Here is a 16,488-nt window from a genome sequence, read left to right on the forward strand (position 1 = left end):
CAGAGAAGAGAACACCCTGGAAGTTGATGCATCCCAAAAAGGCCTAGGTGCATGCGTTCTTCGGGACCAGAAACTGGTTGCATTCGCATCCAAGAGCTTGTCCGTCGCACAAGCCTACTACTCCAATATCTAGAGGGAAACCCTCGTGCTCGTCTTTGGGATCACAAGGTTCCCTAGCTTAGCTGTTTGGCAACGACTTCACTGTCCACACCGACCATAAGCTGTTAGTCATGATCTGTAGCAAGCCTCTGACGAGTGCACCACCACGTCTTCAGCGACTCCTCATTAAGATCCAGGGCTACAACTTCACTATCCAATACAAGCCTGGCTCCTCCATGCCCCTTGCTGATGCGCTCAGCCGACTGCTAACCTGACAAGCAGGAAGATGTGCCACTGGACCTCTAGGTTGATGACATCACCCTCACGGATAGCCCATCAACCAAGGATATTGACCTCGTCCACTTGGATGTGGAAAACAAGATGCCCTGCAACAGGAGACACACCGTGACCCAGTCTTGCAGACGCTGTAGTACGTCTAAAGCGGATGGCAAGATACCATAAAAGATCTACCCACAGATCTCCGTCCCTACTGGGCGTATAGAGATGAGCAAGGTGTCTCCAACGGGGTCATCTTCAAGAAAAGGCTGGTCATCAATCCACAATCCATGTGCATGGACATATTGTGCCAGTTGCATCTTGGACACCTGGGTATCGAGAAAACACATCGCCTTGCGTGAAACTCCGTCTTTTGGCCCAACATAAATGATGACATTGCAAGCTGGTGTCATCATGTGACTTTTGCCAAGAGGCTCAGATATGCAGCGAAAGGAGCCAATGGAACCCCGCGAGATCCCAACCACTCCATGGACGAAGCTGGGTACCAACCTTTTCGAGCTCGACTTTCTGCTCATAGTTGACAACCACTCGAAGTACACAAGATGACCAGTACAACCAGTGCATCTGTCGCTAAGGTAACGGCTTCAACATTTGGCCTACTCGGAGCACTCGTGGAAATAGTGTCTGACAATGGACCCCAGTTTGTTGGCAAAGCCTTCAGTGACATGTGTGCCAGCTGGGGAATCAAGCACACAACCTCATCACCAAGATACCCCCGTTCTAACAGGATGGCTGAGTGCACAGTGCGCACCGTCAAGTCTGTTCTGGCGAAATGCCGGAAGTCAGGGCAAGACATCAACAAAGCCATGCTTCACATTCAAGTCAAGCCAATTGATCCCTACTTGCCGTCACCAGCTTAAATCATATTCGGCAGGCCAATGCGCACCACCTTACCAAGCAACAGTCCACACAACCAATCCCAGAAGACCACCGAAGTCTTCTCGCGTCTTCAGGACAAGTGAAATGAGTTAAAGCAGGCACATCTCAACCAGGGAAAGTCCAAGATAATGCACATGACGCGTACAAAGAAAACAATAGTCCTCCCACACTACACTCTCCAAGGAATACCCCTCACAGTTGCCCCTACCTTCAAGTATCTTGGAGTAACCGTGAACAATAAGCTAACATGGAATGACCACGTCGATGCTGTTGTGTCTAAAGCTAACAAAACTTTGGGCTTCATATGGCATATCGCAGGTGGATCATCGTCCAAGGCTCTCTTGTCACTCTACCGAACCCTAGTCCTGCCTGTGCTTGAGTATGGGTTGCCTGCCTGGTGCCCATACACAGCCACGTTGGCCGCCAAATTCGAGCGAGTGCAAAGACGAGCCACTAGGATGATCCTAAAGCAACAGAGAGGAGCCATGACCTATGAGGACAGACTGCATACACTGAACTGGTTAAGCCTTGAAACTAGACGACACAAACTCACTGTTCAATTTACCATTAAATGTTTGTTTGGCCTCATTGATTGTCTCAGTATTACATCCCATACAGTAGTCAATACCCGTCACCTGGACACAGTTTCATTTAATCACCATTACGCCAGAACCCTAAGTTTAAGGAATTCCCCTGTTCATGCTTTTCCTCGTATATGGAGTAATCTCCCAATCCACGTTAAGGACTCATTGATACTTGATTCATTTCAGTGTTTTAATCGTGAATTACAAATGTATGTGCTCATTTTATTGATGGTTAAATGCCTGTAATGTTTTGTCTATTTGTTGCTTTTGATCTAAATTGTGTTTTGGATATTGGTTGAGCAGGGAGGTTTGGCCGAGTCGGGATTCGGGCCCGGGACCTCTGTATTGCTGTTCCAGCGCTGGAACGGTAGTCCAGGGGTCTCGGGTTCGGGTCCTGGTTCGGTCAGATTTCTTTGCTCAACTAATATTCATTTCAAATTATACCAGTCAGTTTTCTTTCCTTCATGATTTCATTTAATTTTTTTTTTCGTATAGAGTTCTCTTATTAACTTTTGGTTTGTTTAATAATAATAATAATAATAGTGGCATCTTATTAAGCGCAAACAGGTCCATCACTAGGTGACGCTCATGGCGCTATACAAAGAGTAAGCACAAACTACAAAACTTAAATGACAAAAATTATAAATGACAAAACTACAAATTATAAATGCTAGGTTCAAGACATATGAATTGCAAGGTGCAGGCCGAAGAGGAGATTAGGATGTGAACAGGTAGGTTTTGAGTTCTTGTTTGAAGGAGATCGAAGAGGGAGCTTGTCGGATAGAGAGGGGTAGACTGTTCCAGAGAGTGGGGCCTGCGTGAGAGAAGCTGTGGTCACCCCAAGAGTGTCGGGATCGAGGAACTTGAAGAAGGGAGGAGTCTGATGATCGAAGCCTGCGTGGGGGGTGGTATGCCTGTATTGAGTTTTGTAAGTAGACTGGTGAGGAGCCATGGACTGCGTGGTAGACCAACAACAGAACTTTGAAGGTGATGCGTTTGTCAACGGGCAGCCAGTGAAGAGACTGAAGGACAGGTGTTATGTGACATGCTTTCTTGGTGAGAGTGACTAGTCTGGCTGCGGAATTTTGGAGGCGTTGCAGTTTATTTAGCTGTTGTTGAGGGAGGCTTACAAATATGGAGTTGCAGAAATCAAGGCGTGAAGAAATGAGGGCGTGGACTAGTTGTTCAGTTGCATTCCGACTCAGGTACTTGCGAACAAAACCAAGGTTGCGAAGTTGGTATCTGATTGACCTAGACACATGGGAAACGTGGTCATGGAAGGACATATTGGTGTCGAAGATGACACCAAGATTGCGAGTTTTGGCAGATGAGTAGATACTGCTAGTACCCACTTGTACATGAAAACCCTTCGTATCCACCTTGCCAAGCATTTGCTTTGAGCCCAGAAGAATGAGTTCAGACTTCAAGTGGTTGAGTTTTAGACCGCTAGAGTCCATCCACGTGTTGATGTGTTTGATGCATGCCTCCAGTTGTTTTGCTGCGGATGACATAGCAATGGCAGATGGTGGGAAAGAAACATACAGCTGTATGTCGTCAGCATAACAATGGTATTTGATGTTGTGCGCGTTGATGATATTACCTACAGGTTGAAGATATATTGAAAACAAGAGAGGACCACCGACTGATCCCTGGGGGACACCATAAGCAAGATGGCTAGCTTCAGACTTTGCATTTCCGATGCATACACGCTGAGAGCGATTTGTCAGATAGGACATGAACCACTGCAAAGCTGTTCCGCTGACTCCCAACGAGCATAACTGATCGATGAGGATACGATGGTCTACCGTGTCAAATGCTGAGGACATGTCAAGCAGAACAAGGGCTGTGATGTTTCCATTATCCATTTGTTGAAGTACGTTGTCCGTTAAATTTGTGAGAAGTGTTTCTACGCTATGATTTGAACGGTATGCTGATTGATTGCTGTCAAGTAGCGAATGTTCCTGCAAATGATCTGAGAGACGAGAGAATGCCACACGTTCCAAGACTTTGGAGAGATATGGAAGGTTGGATATTGGACGGTAACTTTGCAAGGAATTTGTGTCCATACCAGGTTTCTTTAATGTTGGTCGAACAATCGCTCTCTTTAGGACTTCAGGAACGACTCCAGTATTCAAGCTCACATTGATGATGTTAGTGATGACTGGGGTAATGGCAGACATACATTTTTTTAGAAGAGAGGTAGGGATCGGGTCTAACTCACATGACTTTGCTGGTGACTTTGCCATGATGTTGCGAACTTCATCTGTAGATGCAGGAGCAAGGGTGTCTAAGACTGCACGAGTTTTACGTGACGAAGATGTTTGATTGATGGCTGGCAGACTGGCACGAATAGATTCTATCTTGCTGGTGAAGAAGTTGCTGAAACGAGCAGCTAGATCTTCAGCGAAAACATGTGTTGGAAGAGGGGAAGGCTGCTTTCTGTTCAAAAGATCGCTTGCAACTCTGAACAGTCTTTTCGTGTCACCTGAGCAGTCGTTAATTCGTTTCAAGTTGTACCCTGTTTTTGCAGCACGAACTAACGATTGGACTCGCTGACATTGTTGGCGATACAACTGACGATGTATTTCAAGCTTGGAAGATCGCCACTTCCTTTCAAGCTGCCTACGAAGAAGTTTTCCATCTGCTATTTTCTGGGTGTACCATTGAGTATTTGGTCGAATTTTCACTGAACGTTGTTGGACAGGAGCATGTGTGTTCAAAGTAGCTATCAGAATGGAGTTGTAGCTGCCGACAGCCAGATCTGCGTTGCTCACAGTGCATTTCTCTGTGAATGACGCTTCATTCAAATCCTCGATGAAGCAAGCAGGTTGTATAGACTGAATGTTTCGTGACACAACAGACTTCCGGGCAGTTCGCATACTTGGAGTATGTAGGTTACAAGTAAGGGCGGAGTGATCAGAAATACCACCGATTATGTCAATGTCAGACAGTCCTGTGGGGTCGATCCCTTTCCGTGAAATAAGCAGGTCTAGAGTGTGGCCACGTATATGGGTTGGCTGACGGATGTGTTGCTCAAGGCCATATGCACTTAGAACATCACAGAAACCTCTGGCCTCAGGTGAAGTTGTATCAACGTGGATGTTGAAATCTCCGGAAATAATCAAACTGGCCTTCTTGAAAAGGTAGTTGTCCAGTACATCCGAGAACTCATTTAGAAAATCTTTGAAAGGAGTTGATGATCCTGGAGGTCTGTAGACGACGACCAGGTGTACAGCGTTTGAGTTCTGGATGATATCCATCTGTATCAGTTCAAAGGAACTGATATTATCAAGGGCTGGATGGATTTGTACAGTTAAATCACTCCGATATAGAAAGGCGACACCGCCACCTCGTTTACCTGTCCTTGGTATGTGCTTGAACGTGTATCCTCCAGGGTTGAGTTCTGCAATTACAGCATCATCGTCAGCGGATAGCCATGTCTCGCAGACACCAACAATATCAAATTTATTGTCGATAACAAAGTCAACGAAGGCGTTGGTTTTATTTTTCAGAGATCTTGCGTTGAGCATACAGAAGGAGGTAGTATGTTCTGCTTTCGCCGTCTTGTTTGCAGTAAGCTGCACTAGGTTACTATGGCAACAGTTCGCAGATCCATTGTGTAGATAGTCCGGATGATATTCACCAGTGGAAAAAGAGGTTTGTCTTCCATAACCAATAATTACTGGAATCAAACTTTGGGGAGTCGGCCTCCTTCTGTGAATCCCTGCTTTGCAACCTCTACGAGATCGTCTGCGTAGAGTTGTGCGTTTTCGAGGGTCATCTGTCTTTGTGACGTCCACTGGTGCATGAATCATGCATGGTGTCCGTCTGATGTTTAAATATGTGATTTTCCTGCATATCTGTGGCTGGAGTGGACATGTGGTGTAGAAATCAGGCCCTTGGTACAGGGAATAGAGCTCTGTAGGTTGGTACTTTAATTGAAGACAGAATGCCTGGGCAGAAGTCATCATTACTGTCCCTTGCTGACAATTGGCTAATCCATGTAGGTGTTGAGGCACAATGCATTCACCATGAGGATTAGGTGCAGGGCCATTGTAAGTGCTTGACTTCTTGATCTCTATTGTTGGTGGTGGTCCATTGTAAATGCTTGTCTTCTTGATTGCTGTTGTTGGTGGTGGTCCATTGTAAGTGCTTGTCTTCTTGATCGCTATTGTTGGTGATCGGTGTTGTGTGGAAGCTGGAGCGTGGGCTGCTGTACTGATGATCAAAGTACACAGCAATGTCCAGAAAAAGATCCCAAATATTCTCCAAAATGGGATCATATCACAGTAAGTTTGGCGAACCATGCTGATCAGCAGTTCCTAATCTGTATCTTGGTGTAAAAATCATGATAGAAATTGCAGAAGAATAGGTCGATCAAAGTCAGAGATCGGAGCCTGAAGTGGAGCTGCCAAATAGTAGCGCTGCCAACTTGTTTGTTTGTTTGTTGGGGTGTTGGGGTGTTGGGCTGTTTGTCGTTTGTTTGTTTTTTTGTTAATATGTTTTGTGTGTGTGGGTGTGTGTGTGTGTGTTACGTTTGTACATGTATTAGACTGTTCGTATAATTGTAACTTTGCTTGTCTGTTTGCATGTGTACGGTATCTGTTATGTTTTTTCTGTATGGTTTTATCGGATTGTTCTTGTCTTTGTTAAGATGCTTTTTTTCAACTCGTTTGTATGTTTCATTGCTTACTTGTTTATCACTTATTGTGTTTCTTACTGAATTATTTTATTTATGCTACTTTTTTATTTTCATTTAAATTCATTTACATATTTAGCAGATATTTATTTACCCATTTTTTTATTCATATATATTACCCTCCATTATTATAGCATTTTTAATTTCCAGATTTATTTTTAACTTCTCATATTACTTGTATTTAATAGTTATATTTTAAAGTTATTTCATGTTACCAACCTAGGATTGGATGAACAGGCTTTTGAGTCACAGTGTTTTCACTTTTGTTCATCCTGGCCATCTTAGATTGGATTGTCTTTACTCTGCTTGTTGAACTCCCTCCCACTTCCACTCTTCCCCAATCCGCTCCCCTTCTATACATTCCTCATCCCCACCCCCATTTCTTCCCCATCTCATTCTTACCTACTGTACCTATACACATCTATTCTTTATGATTGGTATTTGTTACACAATTTATCTTTCATCTTGACTGTCCTTGATGTATGACATTTCTTACATTGTATGTACATGTACATGTTTGTATTTTGAATGTTTTGGCCGAATAAATAATAATAATAATAATAATAACATGACAAACACGCTGGACAAGGTCTCCCGCCACTACATGCCGGACAGCATGTCAGACTTTGTGACCAGGCTGACCGATCATGGATTCCAGGCACATCACCAAGGCAGGGATGAGCCTTGGTCATATGAGGTCATGACGCCAAATGGGAACATACTGCGACGCAACAGATGGCAACTGCGAGAAATTCCAAAGCAAAGCCAAACACGCAATGCAAGTGGAAATGCACAGCCTACACACCTCACTTTCGAGCATCCTAAAAAGCGAGTTTGTTTTGCAGTCGCGCCAGGTGACTGTGGCGATGGCCCTCGCCAAGAACAGCAACGTGCGCAAGACCACGACAGTTCACCGAAACCCAAACCAAGTCAACTGTGCGAATAGCGAACACGTTCAGGTCGCATCAGCCGCAAACCTGCCTGATACTGCAACAACTGGTGTTTTACTGCCTGTTTGCACCCAATTCAGCATAAGGCAGAAGTTGTAATGCTCCAGTATAAATGCTACAGTTGAGATGTTCGCTAGTTGAGTTAGAAAGCCGGTTAATGAGTTACTACTAGCTACTTCGAGTTGATAAGTTTACTACTAGATTTCAGTGATGTGCAAAGGTGGCCAACAGAAGACAAAGGTTAAGACACAGCAACTAAAGGAAACAATTGTGCTTTACATTTTATGTTTAATCTTCAGTGTGACAAATTTATCTTCAAAAAAGGGGGAGATGTACCGGTAGTAATAGGAATTATGTTACACCTCCAACTTTGGACAAGTTCAGGGCCACACACTCTCTGGTCATTCTCATGACCATCTGCTATTATTTGCCATCAAATATCACTTCAGTATTCAATCACTAATACAACCATAAAGCTAAGAAAAAAGTGCAATGATGTAGCACATGTGAGTCCATATGTGTACATGTACATGTATGTGGAAAGGCTTTGCGATCACTCGAACTATAATTTCTGTAAAATTCCTGAGATTTCCTTAGGCAACAGACAATACACATCACTGGGACAAGGATTTTGCTTGGGAAAAAGTAATGCAGACTGCCATCCTGCTCGCGTTGCATTCTAGGATGAGCTATGGAATCGAACATGTACTCGATTTGTACTTCCAAGTACTGGAGTCGAGTACCGAGTCCAAACCAACGAGTCTGTACCAAAATTCGAGTACAAAGAATCAAGTACAAGCTGAGTCCAAATAATTTTTGAGTACGGGGCAAGTACATGTACTTGCATGTACTCAAGTTGTACTTGAGTACAAGTACAAGTGCGAGTACTCCAACACTGAAATGAGCCATTTTTAGCACATCAAATGTGAGTCCATCTTGATCCATACTATCTTTTTTAGTAGCTGTGCTGTTGCTACTACAATGTAGCACCAATCCTACTATTTTTGAACTTTAAAGATGGCACTTGAATGATATTTTTGTTTCCTTTCATCAAAGATATGACTGGTTTGCAGAGCTTGGGCTTCAGTGGTATGCTGTGCCAGCTGTCTCCTCTCTACTTTTGGACATTGGCGGGATCGAGTTCCCAGCTTGTCCTTTCAATGGCTGGTACATGAGCACTGAGATTGGTTGTCGAAACCTGTGTGATGTCTACCGATACAACCTACTGCAGGTAGGCCCTATTGTTTAAATAAATGGCTTTAAGGGATAATGGTACCCCACAAGTTGGCCTGTAGAAATCTCATTAGCCCACACTTGAGATGCTATGGTGTTTGCGATTTCAGTGGAAACAATAGAGAACAGTAGGATTGAAGCTAATATAAGTACAATAGTGGTACCCCATAACTATCCATATGTTAAAACGAATGCTTGGGTTGCTGAAGGGGTTGGGGAGGAGGAGGAGTGAGCTTCATGGGCAGCTGATTGCTAGGGGTTTTGTTTTACCCTTAGATCACCACCAATAACAGTTCTTTTACTTTCTTATAAATGTACATACCGGTACATACGTATTCCTTCTTATTAACCAGTTTAAATGAAGAAAAACAAAAATAACCAAAGCAGTATTTATGATGACAAGCAAAGCATACTTTTGGAAACGTCAAGTTAAATAATAATAATAATAATAACACAGTTTTTATATAGCGCATCACACCAAGGTCTCGATGCGCTTCACAGGAAACAACAATTAAAAGCAATAAATCAACTGGTTCTTTTTAGAACCACACGACTCACCAAGAGATATCATTCACATGGTGTTTGTTATTGTTGTTATTATTGAGTGGTCGGGCACAACCCGACCACTCTTTGGATCTGTTACGATTAATCTTTCTTTCTTTCTTTCTTTCTTTCTTTCTTTCTTTTTTTTTCCGGACAATACTTCTCCGCGGGTTTTCTCTTAATCGGTATATGGTATGAACTTGTAACTTTCAATATATATCGACCCTCTTCCGAAGTGGTGCATATTACTCTGACGTCATGATTACGTCATCAGGTGTCAAATTACAAGTGATTTTATCTCAAAAAGTGACCAATTACTTTCACCTGTAACTCTTGAACTAAACAATCAATGATGTTTGTATTCTGTAATCAGATAGATCACTAATCGCTAAACAATTTTTGTCGCGTACGTGAACTCGCTTGACCTCTACTTCCGGGTCAACCGGAAGGTCAAAGTTAGGTGAATTCAAAATGAAGACGTTAGCCTGACATCAAAACAAAGCAGCATTTCTTCCGAACGGGTCACGGTATGATCACAAAACCTTGTGTGAACTTGAACCATGTTACGAAGATGTTATAAATTTTGTTACGTCATCATGACGTCATCAGGTATCAAATTACAAGCGATTTTACGGCAAATTTTGACAAAATAGTTTGCGTTATATCTTTTGAACTAAATAGAGTATCGTGTTCGTTTTTTCGTGACGTTGTAGACTATGCCGTGAGAAACATTTTGTGTTCCCGGACGCAAAACCGCTTGACCTTTACTTCCGGTGTTACCGGAAGTGCAATAAAAACTGAATATAACTCAAAAGCGGAAGCATTTTACTACAGACATATATATTATGAAAGTGTTTAGTGAGGAATGCAAGATGCAAAAAACAGTGTGATGACGTCATCATCCGAAAGGGCGCCCCCTATCGGCACATAAAATAGAGTTTCCCTTTTTTAATTGTAAAACCATCCGTCCAAATTTTACCAAATCGCCCCTTGACATTCTCTGATTAACCACAGATAACTTGGCAAGGTTTCAAATTCATGACGTCATCGAACCGGAAGTTGCCTTAAGGAGAATTTGAAAAAGATCATAGTTTTAATTTAATTCTATCATTTGATCCCTGTCATATCTTCGAAGTCCAAATAATGATATCCATTACAATGTTCACCTTTGGATCTCTAATGCTGTGACGTCATCAAACCGGAAGTTAGGTGTTATCAATACGTCATCAAACCGGAAGTTAGGTGTTATTAATACAAACAATTATATTTCCCATATTTTCATACGTTATTTTAACTTTACAATGAGAAATTATCCTCTCCGAACTTCATCAGTATTCACTCACCATTTTTGACTGATGACGTCATCAAACCAGAAATAACTGTTTGTGCACATAGAATGTTTACTGAAATTTATTACACCGTTAAAGATACCTTTTTGAAACATTGATTGTGCTTGAAGGGATTTAATGTCCTGATCCTTTTTTCTACATAAACATATATTCTTAACTTAACTGGGCAGTGTATAATGAAAAGGCTGTCTGCCCGACCACTCTGCGTTTGTAACTAAACAAACGCGAAACTCTAGTTATTATTATTAATGGTTTATTTAAACTTTCATGGCCAAAGGGCAGAATTACAGTTTAATTTACACACATTAAAAATCGTTACACCGGTATATTAAAATTACAGAGAATTACACCATGTGAAATGGTGGGCTGAGGTGATCTAAAGACTGTTTTTTTTAATCTAAAGACTGAACGTTGCGCAAGCTGTGCACTTTTTTGTGAAAATGGCTGCAGGGTTGTTGATTTAAAAACAAAAACTAAAATGAACAAAATAAACCAATCAGATTTTTTCAATTTAAATCAGATAAAAAAATTGAATTCAGATGTTTTCATATTTTTTAAGTGTTCCAAAATTGATTTGTTCAAATATGAATAGAGGGTTGTTTTAAATAATGGTGTGGTAACATTTTAAGCACTAATTTGAAATAAAAGCCTATGATAGAATGTAGGGCCATTTCAACCTTAAAGGCATGTCAGTCCGTCATTTTTAGGGGTTGCTTGACAATGATGCAGTCAAAGTTGAGATAATACATACAAACAATAAAAAAAGTATCTGAAGGTCAAAGTGTTCCAAAATTGATTTGTTCAAATGTGAATAGAGGGTTGTTTTAAATAATGGTGTGGTAACATTTTAAGCACTAATTTGAAATAAAAGCCTATGACAGAATGTAGGGCCATTTCAACCTTAAAGACATGTCAGTCCGTCATTTTTAGGGGTTGCTTGAAAATGATGCAGTCAAAGTTGAGATAATACATACAAACAATAAAAAAAGTATCTGAAGTCACAGTTAGAGTAATCGTAAACTTAACAGATTGTGCTTGATTTTAAGAGAGAACTTGCTCCGCTAAATGTTTGTGACTTCTCATCCTTTTGCGGTCGGATTATGATCAAACATTGATCAAGACCTTCTTGTGATTTGCTGAAACCGTTGATTTTGTTTACTTGGCAATCTGATCTCTGGAACTTGTGTTTTTCATCATGATTTTGCCTGCAGCAACTTGGACTCTGATTAAACTGGTATGTGTGTATACATGTATATGCCTCACTGGACTTTGGTGTTCAGCCCCGCATTCAAATGCAAATGACATCTCCAATAGACACTATTACCCAGCCGCTTATCATGAATGGGACTTTTCTGCATCACCAACCAAGTTCTACACAAACTCCGCCCCTTAGTAGTACCCTGCAGTACAGTCGATCTGATTTACTCATCCTTAGGCCTACTGGTAAAACTGTGGCTACCACAACCATCATACATTGCCCTCAAAGATCTTGGTATTTTCCGGATCAGGAGTAGGCGAGCTGGTCGTCATTTACGACGAACCAAATTGGACCAATACCAAGTGAATATTGAACCTACCTCACAGAGAATTAGTCAAATACCGGTTTGCATTAGTTCTAGACCTGCGGTATCGACACATAGGCAGTCGGGTTCGAACTTGAATAACTTGAAGCCTATCGCCCGCGAGACATACAATAAACTCAATGTCCATCTCTGGAATGCAAACTCTATCAGGAACAAATCCACACTCATATGTGACTACATACTTGAACATGATGTTGACATCACGGTCATTACAGAATCATGGTTGAGAAGTAAGGATTCAGTGATAATTGGTGAGGCCACACCTCTGGGCTATGTATTCCTAAGCAAGCCACGTGACAGTGATACGTTTGGAGATGGCATCGCCATCATCTTCAAGGCACCGCTCAATTTATTCTTTGCAGAGTCTAACATTGAATCAACTCGTTCATTTGAACTTGCTTGCATTACTGATGCCACAAAACAGTTGTGTATATTTGCAATCTACAGACCGCCCCCGTCACCAAGGAATGGCCTGAATACTTCAGAATTTTTGAGAGACTTCAGTGATTTCCTGGCCGAAATCTCACCACTCTCTGGAAATCTCCTAATACTAGGGGACTTCAATCTGCACCTTGATACCCTAAATAAAATGGACACTGCTCAGTTTCTCACATTGCTTGCTGACCATGGCCTACAGCAACATGTCCACGGGCCCACTCACAAATACAGGCATACCCTTGATCTTGTGATTTCACGTCAGACAGACACCCTTGTGCAAAACTGTGAAAACTTGGACAAGCTATACTCTGATCACCATGTGATTAAATGCGTCATTGATCACGCCAAACCCAACCAACAGGTGGTGCAATTGAAAACAAGAAACTACCGTTCCATCGACACTGATACTTTCACTGATGATCTTGCACGATCTCTCAAGTTGTTTCCATATGACAGTAGTCCCAATGTCCAAGTTGTGTTTTACAACAACGCAGTCCTAAGTGTCCTGGACGCTCATTGTCCCATCAAGATAAGAACACATAGGTTCAAATCCCACCAACCATGGTACACGAACGAAATTCACCTTGCCAGACGCAACCGTAGAAAACTTGAAAGAAGATGGCACAAAACTAAAATCCTGATGACCGACAAAAATACATGGATCAGGTCCATGAATTAACTAAGCTCATTCGTCATGAAAAATCAATATACTTCAAGGCCCAGCTTTCATCCGCCAACACAAAAACTGCGTTTAAAACAATCAACTCATTGTTAAACAAAGGGGCTGCTTCCCTTCCATCTGGCTGATCCTTGAAGTCACTGAGCAACCGGTTCTCCACTTTCTTTAAGGACAAAGTTGTGAAAATAAGATCTAACATTGAGTGTCTGCTCACCCAAACCTCTGAAACCGATGATGAGGTCCATGTTGATTGCGCGGCACACGTACCTGAACTCTCCGACTTCACCCTAGCTGATGATGATGAGGTCCTTAGACTTGTTAACAAATCACCTAACAAGTCATGTGGACTGGACCTTCTCCCCACATGGATGGTGAAAGAGAACACCAACACCCTCCTCCCTGCACTGGTTTCCATTGTGAATAGTTCACTGTCCACAGGTTCTTTCCCATCAATCCTCCAGGAAGCCATTGTTACGCCAATTCTGAAGAAGCCTAGGCTGGATGTGAATAACCTCAAGAACTATAGACCCATTTCTAATGTGGCTTTTCTATCTAAACTAATTGAAAAAGTTGCTCTTAGTTGTATCAATACTCATCTGTGTACAAATTTTATGGATCAGAAGTTTCAGTCCGCATACAGGTCTGGCCACAGCACGGAGATGGCATTGTTGAGAATCAAGAGTGACATACTGCGTGCCCTTGATGATCGACAGGCCGTCTTTGTGGTGTTGCTGGATCTGTCGGCGGCTTTCGATACTATCGATTATGCTATTCTCTTAGATAGATTATCCAATGTATTTGGGATTACAGGTCATGTTCAACAGTGGTTCCATTCTTACCTTGTTGGTCGCACTAATAGAGTTAAGGTGGCTAGTGAGCTATCTGACCCACAACTACTGGAGTTTGGACTACCACAAGGCTCTGTTGTAGGACCTAAGCTGTTTTCCCTATTTACTCATCCTCTGGCTACCGTTATCCAACGTTTTCAGCGTGTCCGTTACCACTTCTATGCTGACGACACGCAACTGTACATCCAATTCAATCCCAACAATCCGAGTGAAATCAACCAAGCTCTGTCTACATTATCTCAATGCATCATGGACATAAAGCACTGGATGATAAGTAACATGCTTCAACTAAACGAATCCAAAACTGAATTCTTTGTCTGTGCCAACACCAGAATTCTCCATTCGTTATCTGATCTTTCCCTCCGAGTAGGCGCTGATACCATCCAGGCTTCCTCAAAGATCAGAAATCTTGGAGTGGTATTTGACCCAACCATGTAGATGTCCAACCAAGTCAGTGCCATTTGTCAATCTGTAAACATGAATCTGCGCAGCCTATCCACGGATCAGAATATACAATGACAAATCATCTTGTCATGCTGCCATTAGAGCCCTCGTAACATCTCGACTGGACTATGCAAACTCACTCCTGTTCGGTATAACATCTGCTGACTGCAAACGCCTTCAACGGCTCCAAAATCGTGCTGCTAAACTGATTTATCAGGCTGGAAAATATGACAACGTCACTCCCATCCTCCACGATCTTCGCTGGCTGACAGTCACCAACCAAATCAAGTTCAAACTTCTGACCCTCGTTTTCCAATGTCTTAACACTGACTCTGCACCTTCATACTTAACCGAACTCATTCAGAAGAAGCCTCCGATCATCTACTGACACCAGATTACTCCATGCACCAAAAAACTCGCACTTCCACTGGAGAGAAAAGCTTCCACGCTGCTGCCCCAAAACTCTGGAACAATTTACCCTACAGCATCCGCCACTCTAGCTCACTAGCAACATTCAAAAATCCCTGAAAACCCATCTGTTTAATTGATCTGTTTAATTTATATTTATTGCTTACTCATGTATTTTGCATGTGGTTTTTTCTTGTTTTGTTTTTGGTTCTTGTTTTTTGGGTCCATTTTCGTGTAATGCGCTGTGGTACTTTCTATGACAGTTAGAGCGCTATATAAATGCTCTGTATTATTATTATTATTATTATTATTATTATTAGAACTGATTAATTTAACAAAATCCAATTAAAATGTACTTCTTTGTCAATGCACTTTTCCAAAGTACCCCTTCATGAAATGTTTGAACCCAGATCTGTATGGGAACAATACATGCAACCTGCTACCTGTATGCATTTGGAAACATGCCACGTTGGTTGCTATGCATATATAATAATTGTTCAGCCATTGCAAATTTTTTTGGCCTGGCACAGCAAGATAGTAAAATCTCGAATGCTATGTGACTCACTCTTGGCCAATCCAGATGTAGAATCCCTGGATGAGGTGTTATTAATATTTTTGTGATGTTGATTCACATTTTGGCTGGAAAGCCTTTGAAAACAATATGGGCTCAAAATGGCTGAAACACATAATAAGCTATTGCTATGGCAAGCGACCTGATATGGATTAAAAAAAAAGTCTAATTTAGTTCCTTACTCCCTAAGGTCTTCTATGTCACAGAGTATTAAGAAAATTGGGGTTATTTTTTACGTTGGACACTGATATGAAGTATTTGCTCGAAAGAGTCTTATCACATGTTCAAAACTTCCATAGAAATTATTTTCATTGAACAAATTCATTAAAGAAGAATAGAATTTTAAATCCAAACTGATGAAAAGAAGCTGTTTACATGTTATATTGTGCAGTAGGGGTGTTGTGTTCTTTTATTAAATTCTTTTAATCCCATTAATTTGGATGAATCAGTTGCTTAAGAAATATAGACAAAGGTCACTTTTACAAAAACAGTAATTTAAATCAGTGATTAAACAACCCAAATAATTTTAATCACGTTTTATTTTAAAGTAGTGATGTAAAATCAGTGCAACTAAAATCAAACAACCCTGGCAAAGATGCTATGGGTAAGTACACAGTACGAAAAAAAAATAAGATGTGTGTACTTTGTGCTATACGCACGTGAACAAGTATGCGCATGCAGTGTGCCCCTACATTGGAACTTTCAAAGCTTGTAACACACAACCACAGATCTACCTTTTGTGCATAAAGTCCAAGACAGACTGTTTAAATATGAAATCCTCTTTATTCCAGTGGAGGTAAAAAAGGGCACTGTGTCCTTAAATCTACACAATTTTCATGTTTTGGATTGTTTACTTATCCTATTTCAAACATCTGGTTGCAAAG

General features: G+C 41.5%; 1 protein-coding gene across 3 annotated transcripts in view; it reads left to right on the forward strand.

Annotated features, from left to right (window-relative positions):
- Window positions 1-16,488, forward strand: part of LOC119723812 (nitric oxide synthase, brain-like) — a 160,540-nt gene that overhangs the window by 79,823 nt on the left and 64,229 nt on the right. For all 3 annotated transcript variants that reach the window (XM_038194687.1, XM_038194689.1, XM_038194688.1), the window contains one exon: window positions 8,565-8,739. In XM_038194687.1, coding sequence (XP_038050615.1) covers window positions 8,565-8,739 — 175 coding nt within the window. The remainder of the gene's footprint in view (window positions 1-8,564; window positions 8,740-16,488) is intronic.

Source organism: Patiria miniata, unplaced genomic scaffold (genome assembly GCF_015706575.1).
Source record: "Patiria miniata isolate m_02_andy unplaced genomic scaffold, ASM1570657v1 HiC_scaffold_17, whole genome shotgun sequence".
In the NCBI taxonomy this organism is placed as follows: Eukaryota; Metazoa; Echinodermata; class Asteroidea; order Valvatida; family Asterinidae; genus Patiria; species Patiria miniata.